At 33.2% G+C, this 22947-nt stretch overlaps 4 protein-coding genes across 6 annotated transcripts in view; 3 read left to right on the forward strand and 1 right to left on the reverse strand.

Moving 5' to 3' along the window:
- zf(mynd)-13 (zinc finger (MYND)-13) overlaps positions 1-4939 on the forward strand; it is an 11109-nt gene extending 6170 nt beyond the window's left edge. The window contains exons 12-19 of the mRNA XM_018812585.2: positions 111-242; positions 508-660; positions 950-1070; positions 2475-2616; positions 3308-3388; positions 3579-3733; positions 4067-4319; positions 4622-4939. Coding sequence (XP_018668130.1) covers positions 111-242; positions 508-660; positions 950-1070; positions 2475-2616; positions 3308-3388; positions 3579-3733; positions 4067-4319; positions 4622-4781 — 1197 coding nt within the window. The 3' untranslated portion in view covers positions 4782-4939. The remainder of the gene's footprint in view (positions 1-110; positions 243-507; positions 661-949; positions 1071-2474; positions 2617-3307; positions 3389-3578; positions 3734-4066; positions 4320-4621) is intronic.
- A 2775-nt stretch (positions 4940-7714) lies between these two features.
- Positions 7715-12965, forward strand: LOC100184338 (alpha-2A adrenergic receptor). 3 transcript variants are annotated; one of them, XM_002120918.5, is made up of 8 exons: positions 7715-8251; positions 9112-9209; positions 10000-10125; positions 10351-10448; positions 10628-10854; positions 11011-11276; positions 11954-12077; positions 12593-12965. In XM_002120918.5, the coding sequence occupies exons 1-8, from the start codon at positions 7751-7753 to the stop codon at positions 12773-12775; spliced, it is 1623 nt and encodes a 540-aa protein (XP_002120954.3). In that variant the 5' UTR covers positions 7715-7750; the 3' UTR covers positions 12776-12965. The 3 variants fall into 3 exon arrangements, with proteins under 3 accessions (XP_002120954.3, XP_018668148.1, XP_026690808.1); XM_018812603.2 differs by having other exon boundaries at positions 11188-11276; XM_026835007.1 differs by lacking the exon at positions 12593-12965 and having other exon boundaries at positions 11902-11977.
- Positions 12966-13232: 267 nt separating this feature from the next.
- LOC100185160 (paramyosin-like) lies at positions 13233-18547 on the forward strand. The gene is made up of 11 exons (XM_002120839.5): positions 13233-13402; positions 13516-13573; positions 13955-14123; positions 14815-14929; positions 15055-15239; positions 15550-15705; positions 15849-15926; positions 16263-16400; positions 16961-17065; positions 17353-17520; positions 18139-18547. Exons 1-11 carry the CDS (start codon positions 13396-13398, stop codon positions 18301-18303), a joined length of 1344 nt encoding a protein of 447 aa, XP_002120875.2. The 5' UTR covers positions 13233-13395; the 3' UTR covers positions 18304-18547.
- Positions 18548-19431: 884 nt separating this feature from the next.
- Positions 19432-22917, reverse strand: LOC113474352 (unconventional myosin-Ig-like). Its single transcript, XM_026835043.1, has 6 exons — positions 22751-22917; positions 22265-22409; positions 21574-21678; positions 21074-21190; positions 20562-20716; positions 19432-20288 (listed from the first exon to the last, which is right to left on the reverse strand). The coding sequence occupies exons 1-6, from the start codon at positions 22837-22839 to the stop codon at positions 20129-20131; spliced, it is 771 nt and encodes a 256-aa protein (XP_026690844.1). The 5' UTR covers positions 22840-22917; the 3' UTR covers positions 19432-20128.
- Between the last annotated feature and the right edge of the window lie 30 nt (positions 22918-22947).

The raw sequence follows: 22947 nt of genomic DNA on the forward strand, positions 1-22947 counted from the left end.
ATAACGACTGTCGTTTTCCGGCCACGCGAGGATAAAGTAAGTTACAGTCATTCATTCATTCATTCATTCATTCATTCAATATCCAACATCGTAATAATTAACTCTTTTAGTGCATAAGAAAACTATTGGAGTTTGGCGCAAATGCAAGTCTTGAATTAACTCATGAGTTAGGAAGTGCATTGTGTGTTGCTTCTGATCCACAATATGAATTTAGAAGAACACCAGCGGAGAGAATAGCTTTGGTAATTTAAACCGTATTATCTTATTTAAACTTTTTGAGACCTTTTTTTGACAATACCTAAATAACTATGGGATTTCATTTTTTTATCAATGAAAGCATTTTTGTTATAATTCCTTGCATGTTAATTTGAAAACCTCTAAATTAAACCATTAGGTTTAAAACAATATTGCGAAAACAGTAATTTTAATAACTTTGTCATTTGTTTTAAAATGTCACATGTTTTAAACATGTTATAATTGTTCTGTTTATTATATTTTTTACATCAGGTTGATCAACTTGTGAGCTTTGGTGCAAACATGTTAGCTCCAGTTAAATTTGGAAGCAAGTCTTCCACAGGGACGGTTGTTGATTATGCTCACTGGATGTTTAATAAGGATACGAGAATATCTAGAACACCATATCATGCATTGACTATTAAGGTACAATCTTAAAAGGATCGTATGTGGCTGAGGGTCGTTTAGCGAGTTAATAGAATTAACGACAGTTCAAAGTTGTCAATTCATGGCTTAAAAAATTCAAATGTTGGGGGTTACTGTGGATTAGTTAAGACTCAATGCGTATTGAACAACCCGTTGGTCACATATGTCCTTTTCATTATGGATAATCTGGAAATAATATAAAAGGTCATCGTAATACTTGAACAATTACTATTATTGTCCATTTTTGTTCATTATAATAAATATCTGCTATCAATGTTGTTTGTTATAGGAAAGGGAAGCATATACTGCAAGGAAAAATCTTCTGTCTCACCTTGGTTGTTTGTTACGTGAGAGCGCTGTTAACTCAGAAAGGGAATATTTGAAGCAGAAGTTTTATAATGGTCTCAAAAGTAAGTTTCTTATGGTTTGCTCGTGCATTTCTTAAAACTGGACAGTTTGTGGCCAATATAAAGAGGATTAACACCCACAGCCTCTGCTTCATTAATAATATACCCAAATTTGTTTTTACAAATTTACAAATGTTTTTATGCAAGAGTTTCTTACCATAAGTCTCTAAATAAACATGTGCAAAAAACTGCTTGTTGACTCACAATACAAACCCTATGGCCTTCTTGGAGGGCCACCATATTGTAAAACAATGGTTCAGACTGAATAAATATCTTTACAAAATCTGAAGATATATTGTGGATGAACAATTTGTTGTAGATTGTTGAAAATTAGTGCAGAATGACAGTTAGGCAGTGAGGAGTAGACCGAGTAAATGAGTTGTTACAATTGTTAGTTAAACATCATTCTGGTAGATTGTTGTAAAGTGTAAACGTTTGTTACATCATATGGTCTATGTATAAACTTTCTTCTTAGGTTTCCAAAGCTACATAGCTGCTGACTGTTTAATATAAATTAAACTATTAAATATTAATCAAGGGGGGCAACATTTTCTTAAATAACTTTTGTTTAAATAATTGACTAGTTGTTGCAATGGTTGTTATTATGAGTTTACCATCATTTCCAAATTGGGGTTCTTTAAAAAAATAACCATTATTTGACATTGATAATGCATTTTGTGGTTTGACTTAAGTGACTTATTCGCTGTTGTTTTCGTTTTTTGCGTATTTCCTCTTATTTAATTATTGTTTTTAAGGAGGGTGTGAAATGTTAGGTAATATTAAATGCTTGATACACAGTACTTGGTTAATCACATGTAAATAAACAAAACTAGATTACAAAAACAAAGATTTAGCGAATTCAAATCAGCAAGGACAGAACCGCAAAACACGTGCTCGCATAAGCAGTTGGAAAATAATAATGGTGTATGATAAAGGTTGAGGTCTTGGGAATTAATGAATATTTTGCATTGAATCAGGCAAGGGGATATTTTATAAACTATGGAATGAACAAGATAGTGAAAAGAAGCGACAACTCAAGTTAGTTGAAGTTAAAAAGTGTAAGAAAATAATTGCAAGGTAAATATTGCTAGGGTGGAAACTAGAAAGTGCTAGTATACAGATAGGCTTCAGAGTGAGTTGTTTAGACTATTCGATAAGAAGGTAATATACACCGTTTTGCTATTTTGTCAGCATATATTCTGTAGGATTGCAGGTAATTACAGTTTGTTTTTTATGTTTTATTGTGTGTTGGAACAGAATACATATATATGACTGTGCATGTTTTATTATATTTTTCTGTTATCCTGTTTGACATTAGCCCTCCTCCTGTTTGACATTACATTATTTTTCTGTTATCCTGTTTGACATTATTAATGTGAAACATTCAATGTTAAATTCTTTTGTTAGGTCGGAGCGGAAGTCGAACCGACACCTTTCTATACGCGGGGGTGGCAGAGAAAACAACAAACAATTCGTTCGTGCACGATCAAGAAGATCATTCAACCAGCAGGGTCAGCTTTAATCGACCACTAAAAAATGTTAAACTTAGGTATTTATTTGATATTGAATGAAACTTATTTATCTTTGCGCTGCGATGTAACGACAGTCATTTAAATACGGGTGCCTTACTATATACAGTTTGTGCCTGCTTACGAGTCACCATATATGTAAATATGACTTTTTTTATTAATGACAATTTGGGCGACCTATTAATGTCCAATGGGTTTGAGCAATGGAATTTAAGTATAGTAGGGTGGGGGAAGTTGGGACACCTTTTCAGTCTATTTTCTCGTTCTATTGGGTAGTAAACAAAGAATATTCGAAAAATTATGAACTGTTTCCCCACGACTCCCATAAACCGTTGTTAATTGTTAAAAACACGATCAGGATATTTGGATATTATGTTCTAAAGGTGTCCCATCTTCCCCCACCCTACTATATCTTAAATACAAAAATACACAAACCCTTACAATGGTAGCATGGTCCAGCAGTGAACCCTTCTTTGTTTGTTTTTTTAATCCAGTGGCTAATAATGGGTTGTTCTAATCGACAGTCTTGTGTAAACATAAAATTTCATAAACTTAGGTGCTTAGTAACTTGCAACAGCCTACAAGGTGTATAAAGCCACTAGGTACTTCATACCATAGGACACCTCCCCTGTGTGTGTCATGTTAGGATAAAGTGATTATAAATCAATTCTCATTCCGATTTATGTGCAAAACTTTCATTCGTCCGTACAGATCAGATCAGGTCAAATCTACAGTTGATAGAATGAACAACAATGTTGGCGATGGAGGATCAAAGTCTTCACCTAACCCCAAGTGAGTTGTGTTGTGATTAATGAGTTCTAAAGAATAAAACACAGCAATATATAAGAAAGTAACAAATGTCAACATGTAGGCAAGTAATACAAACCATGCCTCGGTTAACAATTGTTTTAACTGAGGTGTCTTATTTCATATTCCTTATACTTATGAGTGAATATATTCATTGGTGAATATTTTTTTGCAGGAAATCTCAGTTCAAATATTGCTATGACTGTGGTCGTTCAGTTGGTGTCCATCTTACCTCATGTACTCGATGCCATGAAGTTTATTTCTGTAGTAGAGCATGTAAGCTGAAAGCATGGGAGGAGAGACATAAGAATGAATGTTTAAGGATTAAAGGTATTTTTACTAACACTAAATAAATAAGTTTGTCATACAATTAGTGTTGAGGATATTCTGTTTTAGTTGATTTGGTTTAAAATTCACTTTTAAATACACCCTCATTCATAAACATGGAATTAAAATGTGTAAGTTTACCATGCCAGTCTAGTACTGGTTTATAAAAACCTAAACAGAATTTTAATGGAATGAGAATAGATAAGTAATCAGAAATAATTTTTAAACTATTGAATGATTTGGAATATACCCATTTACAGTTTTAATGCCCAATCAATAAATACTTCAGTAACAACGATATATTGAAATCTTGGTTTGATTTATTTATTTCCACAGCTTCTCGTCCAATGGGAACGGATCCAACCCAAGAAGAAGTTTCTCTCATGTTCACGCAACACTCACTGGCAGACACAACTCATACAGCTTATTATAAAACAAACTCAATCATTGGGAATATTCTCAACCAACAAATGTTGCTTGCAGAGGACACCATATACCAACAAGTTCCATCTCGTAACCATAGATCAAGCATTGTTAAACGAACCTTTAGTTCTAAATCCTCGTTGAAACGTCATGTCAGTCCATCCAGGTTTGTATAAAGAGAACTATACATAAATAAAACTGTAACATGCAAACTACACATAAACTACACATTTGTAGTTTATGTGTAGTTTGCATGTTATATGTGTATTGTAGTTTTATTATGTTGGTTATTTTATAATATTCTCCAGAATTCAAGTGAGAAGTACTGACAAAACGCTATGCTATATGTTTATATTTGCATAGTCTCATAGTTATATGGAAACCTTTTGTTTTATTTGGACAACTCATTAGCAGTTACTGGTATTAGTGACTAATCTATACAGTGTACAAGCTTCAAATACTTTGCAGAAGTGATACAACATCAAGGCTAAAGCCACAGTCAGTTCGTCGTAACACTGCTAAAACATCCGCCAAAAATCGACATAAAGTTGGAAAAGATGTTGAATTTGGGACGACCGGTACAACACTAGCTGAACTTGGTATTTCAGAGAACTACAGTTTCAATTAAATTGCATCAGTTTATTAGTGCTTAGTTGCCAAACATAGATTCATTAGCTTCAATGTGCCAAACCTAATCACTGTAGATTTGACCTGCATTATTTTTCTAATTTGCCAAACTTATTATGCATAAGACTTAGTTATAGAGATTTCATATTTGTTAAATATTCATGATATGTTGTTGTTGTTGTATATTCACTGTGCATGTTCCGGTCATATAGTTTCAGGTGTTTGTAATATAAATAAGGTTCCTTATTATTGCTGCATTATTTTATTGCATTTTCCGCTGTACAGTTGCAGACCTGTAGTATATAAAGTTTCTCGGTAAATTGTGTATTTTTAGTAACTTGATGTAAAATAAATTTGTTTGTCGCTCAGTTTTGATTTATCTTCCCATGGCGGGGCAACCACGTTCGTAAATTATAACAGGGGTGTTATGTTTTTAGTTGTTTCTGGTTACGATTTAAAACCCTGTAAGTTTAAGGGTGATTGTGGTTTTATCTATATGACCGACAATCAATCTTCGTAAAGTGTCTTGCACAATGACACATCCAATGCTAGAATGCGTAAGGTCATTATCACATATAACTATCCAACATGAAAATAATGGAAGTCATCAGCAGACGCCCAAAAATATATACGTAGGTCAAATACTTGTTGGGAAAATGTACACCTGCGTTGGTTAATTCAAACCATTTTATCTCCTGCTGTGTGATTAGTACTCAACTTGTTTCCGTATATGTAGTTGGCTAGTTGCTATATGTGTATATTTGAACCAGTATGTGAGAATTATAATTGATTGGTTTCGCGGGAACTACGTTTCAGCGAGGCAATTTAATGTTTGGTTGTGACGAAATACTGCTAAATATTTTACATATACAGTGTGGGGTAAGATGGGACATCTTTAGCACATAATATCCAAATATTCAGTTCGTGTTATAAACAATTAACAACGGTCTATTGGAGTCGTAAGGAGACGGTTTTATTATTCTTTGAATGTTCGTTGTTTCCTACCAAATGGGTCGGCAAAATAGAATAAACAGGTGTCCGATCTCTCCCCATCCTACCATATAGTACTGCGAGGTAAGATGGGATACCATTAGTTATTCCATAGTTCCCGAGATAATATTTTGGAGAAGTGTCCCATCTTCCCTGATTCTATTTCTACTATATGCATCTACGAAAAAAATAAGTAGTGCATATGACTAAAGCTGGAAACAATTATTATTTAAAGTGTTTAATAAGAAGGAACTAAAAAGAATAAGAAGACTGTCAGATAATATATACAAAGTAAAACAGTAAGAATGCTATAAAACGTTACTATGGAAATGGTGGTGAAACCAATAATAACGGAAAGTACAAAACGCAATTTGTGGTTTTCATTTTCAATTACATTAATGTTTGAAAATGGTTTACAAGCATAAGCGCCAATTATAGTTATGAGAATAGATCTAAATGAAATAGTTTTGTAACCGCGCGTAATTCAGACCACAGTTATACTTGTCTTTAACGTGTTTAGTCTGTCCATTTCTTTGGCAACGCGTGTGTTTCTATATGAAATTGGTTTTATTCGCGTGTTTTTTTGTTCAGTGTTTATTGTATATACTTGGTTGATTAAATTGTACCGACTTGTTTTACTATTCACCAGTCTTATATAACAGTGAGGTCGTAACTGGCAGTTAATACGACCCAACCTGTATTGGTAATGGTTTCAAAATTAGTTTATAATTTAACCAAGCAGGCATAAATAGCCTACACCGTGCGTGTCGGTAGCATTGAAATGTGTTACCATAATTTTCTGTATTTTAAGTAATTTTTGCAAGTTATATATCATAAGAAAACTAATATCGCTAGTTAATATCAGTAAGTAATGAAATGATTGCCATTCTTTTACATCAAGCACATCCCAAGAGACAACTGTATGTGTGTGGTCTCCTAATACTCTTGATGGCCATGCTTCGCAACGTGCCTGTTTTAATCAAGACACTCTGATGCAACCACACCGTTGTAAACAAATAGTAAATATATAGGTAAATATAAACTTATTTAAAAACTTTTTCCTTGTATTTTTTCTATAGGTAATATACAAAAAAAACATTCAAATAATTATAAAACGACATCTTCACGACTTCGAGAGACCGCTGTTATTTGTTTGTTTAAAATACCATCAGCATATTTAAACATTATGTGCTAAAGGTGTCCAATCTTACCCCACAGTACTATATGTCTGTCAAATAGCAGAGATCATATATGCATCAGTTTAAAAACTTTTCCATTTTGTATCAGATTAGACCAATTACAGACAGAACATAGGGGATAATGATAAACAACGTAAGCTAATTATTGTACAAAAATTCTGCTGTATTTAAATTTTTTTTGAACCACATTTTATTTTAAAATTTCAAAACGAAAGCAAAACGATTTGTTTGAAAAAGGATATTTTACTTATTTTTTTTATGGCAGTAGGAGAAGTAAAAGGGCTTCTGTGACGTCACTGTAGTGCGCTCTATTTAAACGCGCGGTGTTCAGACACTCCGAGTTTATGCGCAAGCTTCGCTACAAGGAGTTCTCCGATATGTTTGAGTTGTATTAGTCGTAATATTTATCACTTGTGCAATGAAGCGTATGTTCGCAAATAGAAGATTCTGCATTGGAACTAAACACAGAATGACTTATATATGTCAGTCTATTCGACAGGCACAGAAATATATTTGAACAGATCTTTTGTGGTCACAGTGGAGTATTTGATTGATAAATATCAATTTAATAGACAGATGTTATATGTTTATCTAAAGAAACCGAATTATTGTGCAGATGTCCTAATGTTATCTAAGCACCTAGCCTAACCACGTGAAGGAATATATGAAATATTAATGACTTTTACTAATCAGTTTTAACCAATTTTTCTTTCTCTCTGTACACACTACAACTCTTAGCATTCCGAGTCACAGCTAGTTAGTGTATGATGATTATTGAACCATGGAAAAGGCTCTCGCAAGTCGTACCGAGGCAATTAACGCAACGATGGCTGATCACCTTGTGAACATTGAACGTGATTGCCTTGGAAACTTAAACATTTCATCTATTTTATATTCGGAAGAACAAGTTGTTATTTTCTCTGCCCTGACGTCCATTCTCTGCATTATTGGCCTTTTCGGCAATTTAACGGTGATCGTTGTTATACGTCGAGATCGCGTTATTTACAAACATCGACAAAATCTTTACTTACTTTCGCTTGCTGTGGCTGATGTCTCTCTGGTCGTCCTTGTTGTGCCGTTTTCAATCACCAATGAACTTCTTGGTTATTGGCCGTTTGGTACTGTGTACTGTCGTATATATCTGTCAGTTGACATTCTACTATGTACTGCTTCAATATGGAACATCTGCATGATAGGACTTGACCGATATATATCAGTGAAATATCCGATGACCTACAGAAAGTTCCGCACTATGCCGAAGATAAGATTGTTTATCGTAAGCGTAAGTTCAACTTGTACCATTTTTATGCAATTATACTGAATTAAATATTAATGTTTCAATAAATGCAGCTTCTCTGTTGCGTGGCATTTGATCCGACACGCCACTTACTCTGCAAATTCTACAGTATTATTATTATTTTTATGCATTTGGTCTTTTCGCTAAAGACTGAAACGAGTTTTAGAGATTTTGAAGTCGAATTTACTTCATTTTTCCTTTAATTTGATTATAGTTTAATCGATTGTGGTACATAGCATCATTATATGTACGATGAATTCAATGTGAAGTGTGGCTTGGTTATAATAGGATCAGTCGGTACGCGACACGTCTCATCTTACGGTGCGTCGATCTTTATCACGGGCATCGTAATTTAAAGCTTTCAATGCTGACAGCATCTTCTAAACTGTTTTCTGAAACCTCATAGAACCGTAAACGCACGGTCGCATTTTTTCATATTTTCAAGGTTAAAAATATTTATTCAATAATGGGAACTCAAATGTTACCAACGAAAACTATTTTTCCGGAAGCCATCAATCACGGCAAAGGTCGAGGTTGTTATTGATTTACAGAGAAATTAGATTTATTTCGTTTAGAAATAATAAATTACAGTTTTGTCAATTTACGTTGCTTAGTAATATGTTGGGTGTTAGTTTGTTCTGTGATGCATGATTGATCTAGATCTGTTTTACAGATGTGCCAACCACGGATCTGTGGTTGTCTTATCAATAAATCGATCGAAATACCGCCCCTGGGTTGCTGTGATTTCAACCGCGTTGGGCATAAATATAATTCAACTGTGCCAAATATTTTTTATTGTTCAATCATAATGGATCTTTGTTGAAACACAATTATCTTTTATTCAGATCTGGTTATTTGCAGCTGTCGTGTCCCTTCTACCATTTGTCTCGGAGATCGAAACCATCAATAGCGAACGTGGTTGTTTCATCAATGCTTCATCATGGTAGGCCACCAACCTCTTTTCTGCTTTATTTAAGCAACACTTCCGTCTGAAAACTACAGCCATCGATTGAAAATCGACCTGTATTTAAATTGTTTTTGTAAATTACTCATTTAAAGCAGTAATTTTCGAAACATTCGCAAATAGTCCTAAGCTAATTTTCTGTGGAGAATTAAATTAGTTTCGAGACCCAAATTCGAATTTAACGTTTTAACGCAAAACATATTGTTACTGTTATTATTTTATATTTATATACATGGTAAGATGGGGGAAGATCGGATACGCTGTCATTCTATTTTCTCCCATTTGGTAGTAAACACTTTTGTCAACTCTCTTGTTCTTCGTTATCGTGACCGAAGAGATGAAATAAATATCATTCATCCAAACAAAAGAACATTCAAAGAATTATAAAACACCCGTAGATACTCTCATAGACCGCTGTTGATGGTTTTAGACACAATCAGCAGGATATTTGGATATTAGGTGCTGATGATGGTGTCCCGTCTGACCCCTCAATGCTATAGAGGAAAATGAAGTTACTTTATTAAAATTGGTGTTATATTGAGTCGCAAATTTATCCCAGAAATGATTTAAATTGAACCCATTGCAAAAAAATGAAAAATAACATGAAATTGTATTTATACAAATTAAAACAGAAACACCGACGTGTAGAAACCACTATTTTAACTTAAAATAATCATCAATAATAAACATTAGGGTAGGCACCATCGTATATAATATATACCAAAGATAGCTGGAACTAAACTTGAAACCTCTTAAATTATTCTTCCAGGTACATCGTGGTTTCTTGTTCACTTTCCTTTTTTATACCAAGCTGCATTATCTGGCCAGTGTACATCAGGATTTACATGATCGGGAGAGACTTGGAGATTTCGAAACGCGCGAGGCACAGCTCTAAGTACTTGTATATTATATGCATAATTAATGCGTCACTACAATATAAACTAAGACTTTTTAAGCCCTTTGCTTCGTTGTCTCTTTCTCTCGGGATTACTTAAATAATAAATATAGTATATATATAGACGTCTATGCGCAAATCACTTCCACGCCACATGTTTGTTATTCAAGCCTCATTCGCCACGAAGTCATATTATGTATAGTTATTTCCACATGTTGTTTTCAGTCTCGGTGTGGTCATTGATCCACGACGCCAATCAAACGGGAACCATATTCAAATGAACATGCTGATTCGACGAAGCGATCCAAAGCAAGACTCAACAAGTATGAACAAATATTCGTACAATCTTGTTATAATGTACATGGTGACTAATGGTTCAACGTACATTCATATTTGTACTATAGGTAGTTAGATCACTCGTCTCTATAAATCAGACGTCTTACAAAATGCATTAAACGTTAATTGTCTCAACCCAGAGTGGCATCTTTAAATCTTTGTTTAGGCAAGTTTGAAACCAAAGTTCGAAGATTGTCACGAACATCAAGAAGTTTGGAAAACTTGATGACGTTGCTTGTTGTGCCGAATAGTACCAACAACAGTAGATCTGTCACATCAGCTACAACTGATCAACGTCAAATGAATCGTTCACAAAGTTTTACCGAGTGTTTGAACTCTGGCCGGGAAGATGGTAACCTTCTTTCTTCCGTTGCATATGACGTCACCAGTCAGGTGAATGCGATATATTATATTAAATATCGTATGATGTCCATCCAGCAATGCTTCGATTATACTTAAACATTTAAATTAAGGGAATATGCTGTTAAAAATATGGTTTTGGAAAATGTCTGCTCATAACTTACGTGTGTTGTGAAACATTCTGCATAGAAAATCCGACTTAAGTCAATAAGTTCGTGCGGAGGTATAATCAACAGTAAGCCGGATGGTGCTGTGACGAAAGAGTCGACGGTTTACGTCAGAAATCCACCCGATCCGGTGTTTTGTTGCTGCCTTTGTAGCCAAACCGAAGATAAAAGTAATCTAATTTTTTTTCGGCCACTTAAGAAAGAATCTATCAACGGTGACGTCACAAAATCAAACTTTGTGAAACGCCTTCAAAGTTTATCATCCGTGACCACTTTGTATAACAGAAGGTTAGTGCTGATTATTGATTGAATAAATAATTAATATTATGAGTTTACGAAGTCATTAAACTTTAAATGATTATTGCCTGCTGGCAAAACATTACTGAACCATGCGCAATTGCGACAGTGCTGAATAAGTTTAAATAATTTACAAATCATAAACAAATGTGATAAGTTCCTTGAATCTGGTACGCTCATATTGTTGCATGATTCTCGTTGCATCATAAACGAATACATCCAGTGTAAACTTACACTAAATACGCAGTAAACATAATTGAGCAAATTGTTAATGTGTACCAAAGAGGTAATAGTAGGGTGGGGGAAGATAGGACATGGCTTCATTCTCCTTCGTCGTTCCATTTAGTAGTAAACAAAAATATTTAGATAATTATGTAACGGTAGTAAATATTATGATAAGATAACACAGGGTTTTGGTGTTATTAGGATCCAATCTTATCTATATAGTTGTAGTAAGGCATCCTACTCTATAGTACGAGAAGGATATTTTTCATTGACTCATTCGGTAGTAAACAAACAATATTTATAGAAGTATATAGAACCATAGCGTCACGACTCTTAAGAGAGCGTTTTTAATTGTTTAAAACAAGAATATGAATTATTGGGTCCATTCTAGATGATAACGGCATCCATCTTACCCCACCCCTATATATATATTATATATCAAGGAGCAGTTCACAATCTCAGCAGAGCTCATGTACCACGGCAATGTCACGACGTGAAAGACGATTCGTGTGCATCATCAGTATTATCACGGGTTGCTTCATGGCGTGTTGGATGCCTTTCTTTCTGGTATAATGCTTTGCTGCATTGTATAATATTTAGGATATTTTATCTACTTATATTTTAGACAGTTTTCAAAAACTATAACTGCTACTTTCGTCGATTTGGTGAATATTAAAAGATACATTTAATAGTGTTTTTGATTTGAAAACAAACCATTCATAGCCACATACCCACACCATACTGTATCTATTTTTCTCATTACTGGAGTTAACGTGACGCTTTGTATATTCGACATTTTATTAATTTGTATGTAAGTAGATTGGTAGTTTTATTTAGAAATCGTGTGTAGGCTAATGTTGTTTGGTATGGTTTGTAATAATGAGAAACGAACCACAATATAAGAACTGAGGCCGCAGATCGGAACCCACAAATCCTGAACGTGATAATCACGTAGAATTTCATAAACTTTGTCGCAAATTTAAAATATGTTTCTTCACACGTAAAAAGATTTATGTGTCAGTACATGATTGAACTACATCTATCAGTTTTAAAAATAGTTCACCCTGTTTTACTTGTTTCAGACGTACATGATTTATGCTGTGTGTCGGGCGTGCTGCATCAACAACACTTTGTTCAAAGTCTTTTTCTGGCTCGGCTACCTCAATAGTGCACTCAACCCTGTATTATATACTGCTTTTAACAAAGATTTTCGGTCAGCATTTCAGCGGCTTTTCCACTTAAGCGGCAGGCGAACTATCTGCTAATCACAACTTTGGACCAAACGAAAGGCCTTTTTAAAAATCAATAGATGATCGAAGTCATTCAACCGAAGTTTTGATGCAAAACATTCAGCATAAATTTATTTTTTGATTATGGTGAATGGAACTTTTCGCCTATACTGTTTGTTGTGTTTGTTTTAAATGTGAAAAATAGATTAAATTTCAGTTTCTCGTATCATGAGATCTTATCGTAATAAGGAGAAAGGGTTCAAGTTTACTCTCTTCGTTTGCGTCGGATAAGCACACGCGCGTGGGCTATATGACATTTCAATGTTGTTGGAATGATGTTTTGATATAAGCTTAACGATGCTAACTATCATAATTTACTAAATATGTACCTGTGAGCAGAGCCATAGAAATAGGTGTTTTTACGACTCTGCCTGTGAGCAGTCATGCTCCATTAAACAAAAGTCTGTATACATTGTAAAATTTGCCATCTCCGTGGAAATAAAACCTATCGAGCGCCACCAGCTGGATAATATTAGGTCGGCTATGACAACGGAGTTCATTGATGCGTAAAAATTGTAAACTATCCAACTTTAATGTTTGCCAATGCTACGAGTCTGTTGTTATTAAAGTAAATATACCTTGTTTAGCATTCCGCCATGGCAGGTAAGCGATAGGTGAATATTCATCGTCCTAGTTAAACAACTGCATGTAAATTATGAACTCTTTACCAAATCTTATTGTTCCAATATTATTATTCAAAATATGATTTTATGCAGCAAAAACAACAACGAGAGCAGTGAAAAATGTGACACTTTCGCCAGCGTTTTCTAAAGGGTAACTTTTAAATTGCACTTAGTTTGTTTATTTTAATGTTTTAAAGTGTTTTGTTGATATTAACTGTTATCATCAAAATTTCCAAATTATCCTACAAAAACAGTATGCACATTGGGTCTCTAACGAAACTATGATTCGCAGATATTGCAACCAGAAACACTACACGACCACGTCCAATAGATGCTAAATGACCATACGAGTTTAACAAACCAACTTTAACATAAACAAAATGATAATACATTTGGAGGCGATTGCTTTACTGACTAATTGTTTTTAAGTAAATTGGGAAATTCAAAAAATTTGGCATCAACATTTAGTTTGAAAAACAGAAATATTTGTTTATCATTGATGTGATGTCATTGAAACATATTTCTTCATCAGTAAAAGCAGCACATTGAAGGATGTTGAAACAGAATACATCAAAAATCTTCAGCAACAAATTTATTTCTTGGAGCTTGAAGCCGAATATTTAAGACAACAAACAAAGTCTGCAACTGATATTCATCCCAAGATGACACAAGAAGCTGACAGGATGATGTTTAAATTGAAGGTAACTTTTTCCAATACATAGCTTAGCTTGAAATGGAGGTGTTTGAAACCAATACTGTTATACAGACAGTCACAGTTACATACATATATATACCATAAGTGTTTATATCAGTGATAATCATGCAAGGAACAAGTAGACACAGTGGCAAACAATGCCTGTTTGCAATTTTCAAATTAAGGTTTAATTTTATGTAACCAGCTGGGTTGGACAAAGGGTTGGAGTTGTAAACCACGGTGCGACTAATGTACTTGATATAATTATATTACTTCAATGGGTCAATATATTAAAAATAGAATTAAAAACTACATAAGACTTGTCCAGCGCTGTGGTATAGTGGTTAGCGCGCCTGCCAGTAACCCAGAGGTAATGGGTTCAAGGCTTGACGCTACTACTATTGTGGGCGTATGTGTCCTTGGGCAAGACACTTAACGGCAATTGCTCCAACCCAGTGGTCCCTAATGGGTTGTCTAAAATATCAGACATAGATAAAAAAAATAAAAAATCCATAAAAAATAATTACCCGCAAAGTAACATACATGGTAACTCGTAAGCTGGCACGAGATGTTAAACTCGTGTGATAACAACTGTCGTTTTTCAGCCACGCGGGGATAAAGTAAGTTACATTCATTCATTCAAGACAACAATTGTTTATATTTCTAAGCTTGTTGTTGAAATGATTGAATTTTTTAAGGACATGCAATCTGACTTGGACGGAATGAATTTGGAAATTTCACGAAAAGATTCAAATATTTCAATGTTGACCAATGAGAAGAAAAGAACATCAGCTGAACTGAAAGCATTAGAAGGTAAAATATGCAAAAAAGTTTTGAAATCTGTTGCTTTTACTTTCTTGTATATATTTACAATAATTGTTATTGTACACTTAAATATTGGGTTGTTCTTAGCTCAATTTTCAATATTCCTTCTTCAGATAATTCACGAAGAGAGAAGTCTCTTTTCACCCAGGAAATTATTCAGTTGAAAAAAATGAAAGAAGTTGCAGACCGAGATATTTCGTTGAAAGATTCTGAGATTGTTCGACTTCAACAACAACTTGAACGAGTTTCAGCAGATCTTCGACACGAGAAACATTCAAAGAATTTGTTGCAGTCACAGGTGAGGGTGTATCAGTTAAGTATTTTTATATTTGACTTAGTCTTCACTGTATGGTATTGGCTTTATAATTGTTTGCATGAAATAAATTATCAACTCTTTTACTTGAATCTGACGGTCTACATGAGGTGCTTGAAAAAAAACAAGGTACATTTAGTTTATAAAAGGACATTCATGTTATAAAACGAAAGTGCAAATGAGGTGTATGAATATTACATGTGTCTACTGTATTAGAAAATGCTTATGGTGATACGCTATTTCGAACCATACTATTGTTATTAGGAAAGTAATTATTGTTATTATCCACACGCAGCATGATCAAAGAGTTGCGCAACATTCGGAAACCATGTCACTTCTGGACACCAAGAGACAAGAATGTTTACACAAGGATTCTGAAATGCATTATCTTGAAGAAAAGTTTAACACAAGCACCTTAGCTATGCAAGATAAAATAACAAAGGAATTAAAGGTATAATTTTCCAATACTTTATGTTGCTTAACTTATATAGTAGCATCATTACATTGAACCTTGAACAACAGTTTTATGGTGAAATTAAATGTCTTGTTTTACCAAAAAAAAAAAACTTAAAACAATTTCTGTTCCAAAATCAGAATGAAATTTTAAGCCTTAGAAGAGAATTAAGATCTGTTGAGTTGTCCAGGAACCAAGACAGAATAATAAAAGACAAGGTGATTTAAAATATACAACCTTGTGTTTCAGTGCTAAAACATAATAATAAATTACATGGATTAAATAAACCATTGCTGCTATGTATAATATAACTGACCTTTCAAGATACTATTAAGGTGACTTTTGTATAAAAATATAATACAATATTTTGTTTACCTTAAGGGTGTTGTTTTATATTATTCTATTTTTTATTACTGTAACCGAATAGATATTGATATTTAGAGTTATAATGACTAAATAAAATCAATTAGTGTGTTCTGCTTCCTTTAACTGTGATATTTGTATTTTATTACACTGATAATGGACAATGTAATATGTGTTTGTGTTATACATAGATGGTTGAAAATGTTAGCAAGCTAACTCAAGAAAATGCTTCACTCCACACACAAGTGCTTGATTTGGGGAAACAACTCGATCATCTGCAACTCATGGCTGATGAAAAGGATTCACGTGCACAAGTTTACACAAACCAGGTATCATGGCTGAGTCATATCATCAGTTATGATTGGTTGAATACTAAATATAAAGATTTATAAAACATATACAAGAGAATCTATGCCCTAAAATTATAAATGGTTTCTAGAAAAAAAAATTAACTGCATTTATTTACGAGCCTAAAATACATATTATGATTATTTTTTTCTACAGACAGAATTTAAATTTTAGCCATTTGTGTAAACAAAAGTTATCATTTGTTTAATTTAAAATGATTTTCTTAGAAAATCAAAACCAAAACGTGGCAATTCAAATCAACACAAAAAAGAAAACAACAACAAAGGCAGAAGTAGCTACAAGCTTTATAAAATGCTTTATATTCAATTGTATTGATCAACTCTCCAATTAAAACATGTAGTTGCTAAATAAGCATACACTACCCATATTGATTTGCCACTCATTTATTAAAACAAACAGAAGTCTGTTTAAGCACTTCAGGTTTTATTGGTTTAGTTTCAACAAATATTATATTTATTTCGTTAAGCAAACAAAAGAGGATCAATGAAATATTGATCATTTAATATTAGTTATATCTCAGATGTCCCAATTACGAGGTAGTGAACAAGTTCTCAACCATGAAGTGAAAAAGTTGCGGGAAATGTTGGAATTTGAACGAAACAAGTTAAGCAAACTAGAAGCACAGGTGCTGGAACAACTAATGTGAAAACATACTTTGTACATTTATTTTTATAGTGTTTATATGTTTTAAGGTGTATGTATATACATTTACTGATTTTAATAACGTTTTAAGGCAGCATTAGACGTTGGAAGATATCATAGCAATATTCAGTAGTGTCCTATATATTTATTTACTATTACTTTCATGCTTTCCTTGGTATTCCTACAATTTAAAGCTGACATGTAAGTGGGTTACGGTAGAATGAGATTTTGGGTCTGATCTCGCAACAGTAGTTATTCTTTTATTTTCAGATGTTGGAAGCTCAAGACGGAATGTCGAGTGCACACTTTCACTCGAGGTCAGTACAGAGCAGGCTGGATGAATTGAACGGTCGATTCACGAAAGCTGATGATGATAATGTTCAACTGAGGAAAGATAAACTTATTCTTGTCGAACATATCGCTCAACAACAAAAACAGGTTTAATTGAATATTTGATTTATGTTTAACCATCCACTACACAAGGTACCAAACTAACGTTAAGTGTTCCAACCTTCCGGCACCGTGGCTCAGTTGGTTAGCGCGCCTGTCTCTAACCCAGAGGTTATGGGTTTAAAGTTCATCGCTGCTACCATCATGCATGTGTGTGCTTGGGCAAGACACTTAACGGCAATTGCTCCAACCCAGTGGTCACTAATGGGTTATTCAAATTGTCATGCATACATTATATTCAAAAAACAACAAAACAATTACCACAAAATTAGATTTGTGGTAAGTCGTAAGCTGGCAAAAAGTGTAGGAAACAAAATACCCATATTATAACGATTGTCATTTTCCAGCCAGGCAAGAAAGAAGCAAGTTACATTCATTCAGCCTAATGGTCACTAATGGGGTGTCAAATTGTCAGCCATATATAAAACAATTGTCTAACGGCCCCACTTTTTACCCACAGTTTTAAAAACTGTTGTTTTTCCATTATTTCTTTCCTCTTGTATTTTTTAAATGGGATGACTTTCATCATCATTTTCGAAAAGATTAAAAATTGTAATATGTTATTTTTATAAACTTTTGAAATTTATAATCTTTCTTTTTCAACAGCTTGATTTAAAGGAAGCTGAAATACATCGACTGGAAAGTCACATATACACACTACAAACCGATATTTCAATGTTGACAACGGAAATAGACAAGAGTAAGTCAATGCAAACCAAACATTGGAATGATCTTTCAAAGGCAGCTGAGAGTTTGAAAATTAGACAGTAACTTCCAACTCTGGCTTAAACCCCAGGTTCCATGGCGTGCCTACCTGTAGAACCTCACTTATATAAACGCATACTGGAACACGAATTTTATAATTTACCCAAAAGTAGAACAGTTTTATAGTATGTCTAATAGTATTTTGATGTCAAATTATCATGGTTGAATCGTGCCTTCTGTTTTATTAACCCCTTGCCAAATTTATTTTGCACTACATTTTTACTGAAATGTTTTTATTCTTGATAAAACGTTATATGTAACATTAATTGTATTCCCAGATTACATGGAATAGTTTCATTTCACTTTGCGTAGTATCATGTGTAAACCTTTTAATAAAGTATTTTAATTATGTTTAAATGTGTTGATTTTGAAATCTAGATTAGTGTTGTTTTAATGTATCTTTGTCTTACATGGTGTTTAGATAGATTAAGGAAAACCACATATAGCTATGAACATTTTATGTTCTTTTAAGACATTTAATGTTCGTTCTTTTAAGACATTTAATGTTCGTATGTTCTTTTAAGACATTTAATGTTTTAAGACATTTAATGTATATTTTAGGCCTGTTACCCGGAATTTTTCGTAATGTTTTTTTGGTATTTTATACTCATCACGAATATTTTCAAAAGAGCAGATAAATGAAAGCTGGGGTTTAAACTAAATTATAGGCCAGTGGTGTTTCAAGATCTAGAAAGTCCTTCCGCAAGGTTTATAGGTGAGCGACCATCTTAGAGGTTGCCGTATGACTATAGCTAGTTACTCGTAAATTAATTGCTCTCTGCTCAGTCAACATAATGCGAATCAAAATGCTTAGTCAACATAATTCAACTGTTTGATATTCTGAATATAATTATATCATACTTGATATTCCGACCTCAGCGTTTAGAAATTGTATCATATAATCCAGAACAAAATATTATTTTAACATATTTGTGCCTACAAATTATATTGGGTATTAAAATGAGCTCCTATTTCGCCCGGCCCTGTCGCAGGTATGGTTTTGTGGGGTGTAAGATAAGCTACTGTTATTAAACTAATTAAAAAATATCACCCAAATTTCGTTATAAACTGAAAACTTAGATACCCAAGAATGACTTCATTGGTATAATTTAAACAATATATTTCAAACCATAATTAAAGCGTAGTTTGTTTATTAAAACCTGCATAACTTTGGCATCCCTTGAATAAAGCAAAGTTACATTAAATACAAAATTGATTCTAATCTTAAATTAGCAAATATTTTAACAAAATTTAGTAACACAATATTTTAAATAATTACTCAATAAAATAATACATTTTATACAATATTTACTGGACTGTATGTAAATTATACTGCATTGATTTTCATTTCATTTGACATAAACAAAAACTTTCTACTGTATCTTTTGTAAAATGCTGTGTCATAAATTAAAATGATGGTGCGTACATAAAATAAAACTACATTGTGATGCAAATACAAAATACATTGTTAATAAACTGCTGCAAATGCAGAGAAACTTTGGTGTTTACATTCTTTCTTTCAAAACAGTAAAACACTTGGCATTGTGATTTATAATACTTAGCATAATAATTAAGTGCAGATTAATATTCACAAGCATTTGCTCAAATAATTACAACGAGCATTTTTAATGATTACATCTTGGGCTGGAATTCTAAAACCACTCACCAAAATATAAGTTAATTAAGATAACAAGGCAATAAAATTTAATGCAATCTGGGCTTAAAGTGTTTTAGAACTACTGCCTTTTTCATTGGGCTTTCAGGTCAGAGAAATTGAGCCCTGTTAAAAATCAAACCCTGTTAACACTTATTATCTTGAAACAGTAATAGTTCATGTGGTGGAAGTAGTAAGCATGATGCTTGTGTTTGAAACCTTCCTGAAGTTTGAAGTTGCTCCATTTGTTTCATCGAATGAGATGGTTTTAGTTTTCCCACCAAGTTTCACTTGAATAGATTTACCAACATTCACCAAAATATCTCGGTTTTGCTCGCTACAACATATTAAGTTTTATAAATTATTTGCTTGCACTTATTTTTTATATTTCACACATTCTACACATTGTTTTATGATATATACCACACAATATAACATGATATATACCACACAATATACCATGATATATACCACACACTATACCATGATATATATCACACATTATACCATGAAATATACCACACACTTTACCATGATATATACCACACAATATACCATGATATATACCACACATTATACCACGATATATACCACACACTGTACCACTTACAGCTTAATAACACGCATGATAGATCCGATAGCTTCAGGAACACGATCTTGGTTGGGAGGATTAGTTTTGTGAATGCAAGTTACCAAGTCATCGTGACCATCCAGGTGGATGACGAGAAGTTGGTTGGATGAAGATGACACGCTTAATCCCGTCACCTGAGTATGGGAATAATTTGTTTATTAAATCGGGGAAAATAAAACATAAGAAACACACGTTTTTACCTACCAGATGATTCATTAAATGATTATTTACAGTTTACATTATGCCTGGTGGCAGTAAGTTTTTTATTACTCGGCATATAAAGAATTGATTACCTTTTTCATAACAGCTTGAATACAGATATTTTGTGGCTTTTTGAAAACATATATTTATTGAGGATTGCCAAATAAAGTTTTTATGCATTCTATGTTGCATAATAAATACATCCATGTTATACAACAGTGCATGTGATACGTAAATTAGTAAATACAGCACTACTTTTGTCTCTCAATAAATTGAATCTTATTTTTCACCTTCCTCAGCAAAACACCCGATGTCATTGGTTTATAACCTTTCTTTGGGTCAAGTTTGAATATCAATTTATCCGTGACCAACAACGCTCTGTCCTCAGATTTGTTGTTCTTGTTCATCTAGAACGCAAAAATATCATCATGTGTGCATGGTGGACCAACTGTACACGGTGTGTAAAATATATAGTAGGGTGGGGGAATATGGGACACTTTTAACACAAAATATCCAAATAAACTGATCGTGTTCTAAACAATTATCAATGATCCGCAGAAGTCGGGAAGATATAGTTTTATAATTCTCTGAATGTTTTTTTGTTTACTACTAAATGGGACGAGTAAATAGAGTTAAAAAGTGTCCCATCTTGCCTCACCCTACAATACTCACACAATAATTTAACTTTTGTGTCCGATCATTCAAAAGAAACTTTTATAGATGAATATTTTGACAGTGAGCTTAAGGTCTTTAAATATTTCATACAACAATAATAATAGAAATAACATACTTTCCTGATATGAGCAGAGAAGACAACTTTGTTGAAATGATGTTTTGCTTTAATGTTATTTGACACAGATTGGAAAGTAGAAGCTTGCGCTGCATTATCCGACATCTGGATGTTATGTGGGGTTTAAAACTACGAGGTTGTCAACACTTCGATTAAAATAAATAAAATACAAATTCAACATGTTTAAATATATGTAAACCTTGGTTTCAAATTTATTTATGGCCTTTGTTATGATTATAAGAAAGCTATATACAATACAATAACAAGCAATATTAGGTTGTTTTAACAAAAGCAAAGTAAATATTTTTAAAACAGAACTTATTGTTACCTAGCCATACTTGCTACTTATGTATGGGCTTGTGTTGTAATTAACCGAGAGTTGTTACGACTAAACCAGGGGTATTTCAACTAAAACCATATGTTTATGGAGTGCATGTATGATTATTATTGAGGGTGCAACGATAACAAACAGTTCAATGAAGTATTTTTATGATCAATTATGAAAAATAAAAATGTAGAGTGTAATTTTTGTTCAAAACTTAAACAAACTAGAATGAATATAAATATGATGAGGATGTTTAATATACTGTGTTTAACTTAACTAAATCTATACGACAAATATCTTCACAACATACATATATACCACACACTTGGAATTCAAGAAACAAAATAGAAAATAAATTTAACGAACCGAAGCAAGGTAGTTCCCCTCCCACTTTCCTTGTCTTAACCAATTAGATCGCTTTCCATGTAAAGCATCATAAGCGGCACATTTTAATTGGATGAGAGGCCACTGGTCGTGTGGAATAGACTTAACAATGTGCCCAGCTCTCCATCTTAACATTTATTTTACTTGTTAGTTAACAATGAAATACACTTTTCCAAACAGCTTGCATAAAAAATCTTAATTAAAGGTACTGAGTAATTAGGCGTAATAATGCATCACTAGTTTGAATAAATGATTGACACTTGTTCATCACTTTACAAGTTTTAACCCAAGTGTTATATTCCATACACTTTGTACTCGCTTACCAGTTGCCACAGATTTAACTTTTCGAGATATTTTAAATAATATTGCGCTACAAAGATTGACTGGTGTACACCTCAATAATCATGTCAAAACTAAAACATATTTATCCTTATATTACTAAATATACCCAACCATTAACACAACTACCTTGCATGCATTAACTTCATATGTTCAGCCAACTGAGTTAATACTTTGGGTGGTTTCGCCCAAACAACAGATTTTCCAAGATCTTTCATCTTACGAACATTATGGAAACGTCTGCATTATACATTACATTAGGTAACATTACATTAATGGAAATCTAACAATTAGGTCTAAATGGTATACACGGGTACCACTACTAT

The sequence above is a fragment of the Ciona intestinalis genome, chromosome 7 (assembly GCF_000224145.3).
Source record: "Ciona intestinalis chromosome 7, KH, whole genome shotgun sequence".
NCBI classification, from domain to species: domain Eukaryota; kingdom Metazoa; phylum Chordata; class Ascidiacea; order Phlebobranchia; family Cionidae; genus Ciona; species Ciona intestinalis.

Coding starts and splice junctions, on each gene's coding strand:
- LOC100184338 (XM_002120918.5), top strand. CDS start 7,751: ATGGAAAAGGCTCTCGCAAGTCGTACCGAGGCAATTAACGCAACGATG. Junction 10,449..10,627: donor TCCAAAGCAAGACTCAACAA/GTATGAACAAAT, acceptor ATCTTTGTTTAG/GCAAGTTTGAAACCAAAGTT. Junction 12,078..12,592: donor GTTGGATGCCTTTCTTTCTG/GTATAATGCTTT, acceptor TACTTGTTTCAG/ACGTACATGATTTATGCTGT.
- LOC100185160 (XM_002120839.5), top strand. Junction 13,574..13,954: donor TCGCCAGCGTTTTCTAAAGG/GTAACTTTTAAA, acceptor TTTCTTCATCAG/TAAAAGCAGCACATTGAAGG. Junction 15,927..16,262: donor ACAGAATAATAAAAGACAAG/GTGATTTAAAAT, acceptor TGTTATACATAG/ATGGTTGAAAATGTTAGCAA.
- LOC113474352 (XM_026835043.1), bottom strand. CDS start 22,839: ATGAAAGATCTTGGAAAATCTGTTGTTTGGGCGAAACCACCCAAAGTA. Junction 20,717..21,073: donor CGGGTGTTTTGCTGAGGAAG/GTGAAAAATAAG, acceptor TCCCATACTCAG/GTGACGGGATTAAGCGTGTC. Junction 20,289..20,561: donor ATCATGCGTGTTATTAAGCT/GTAAGTGGTACA, acceptor AATATGTTGTAG/CGAGCAAAACCGAGATATTT.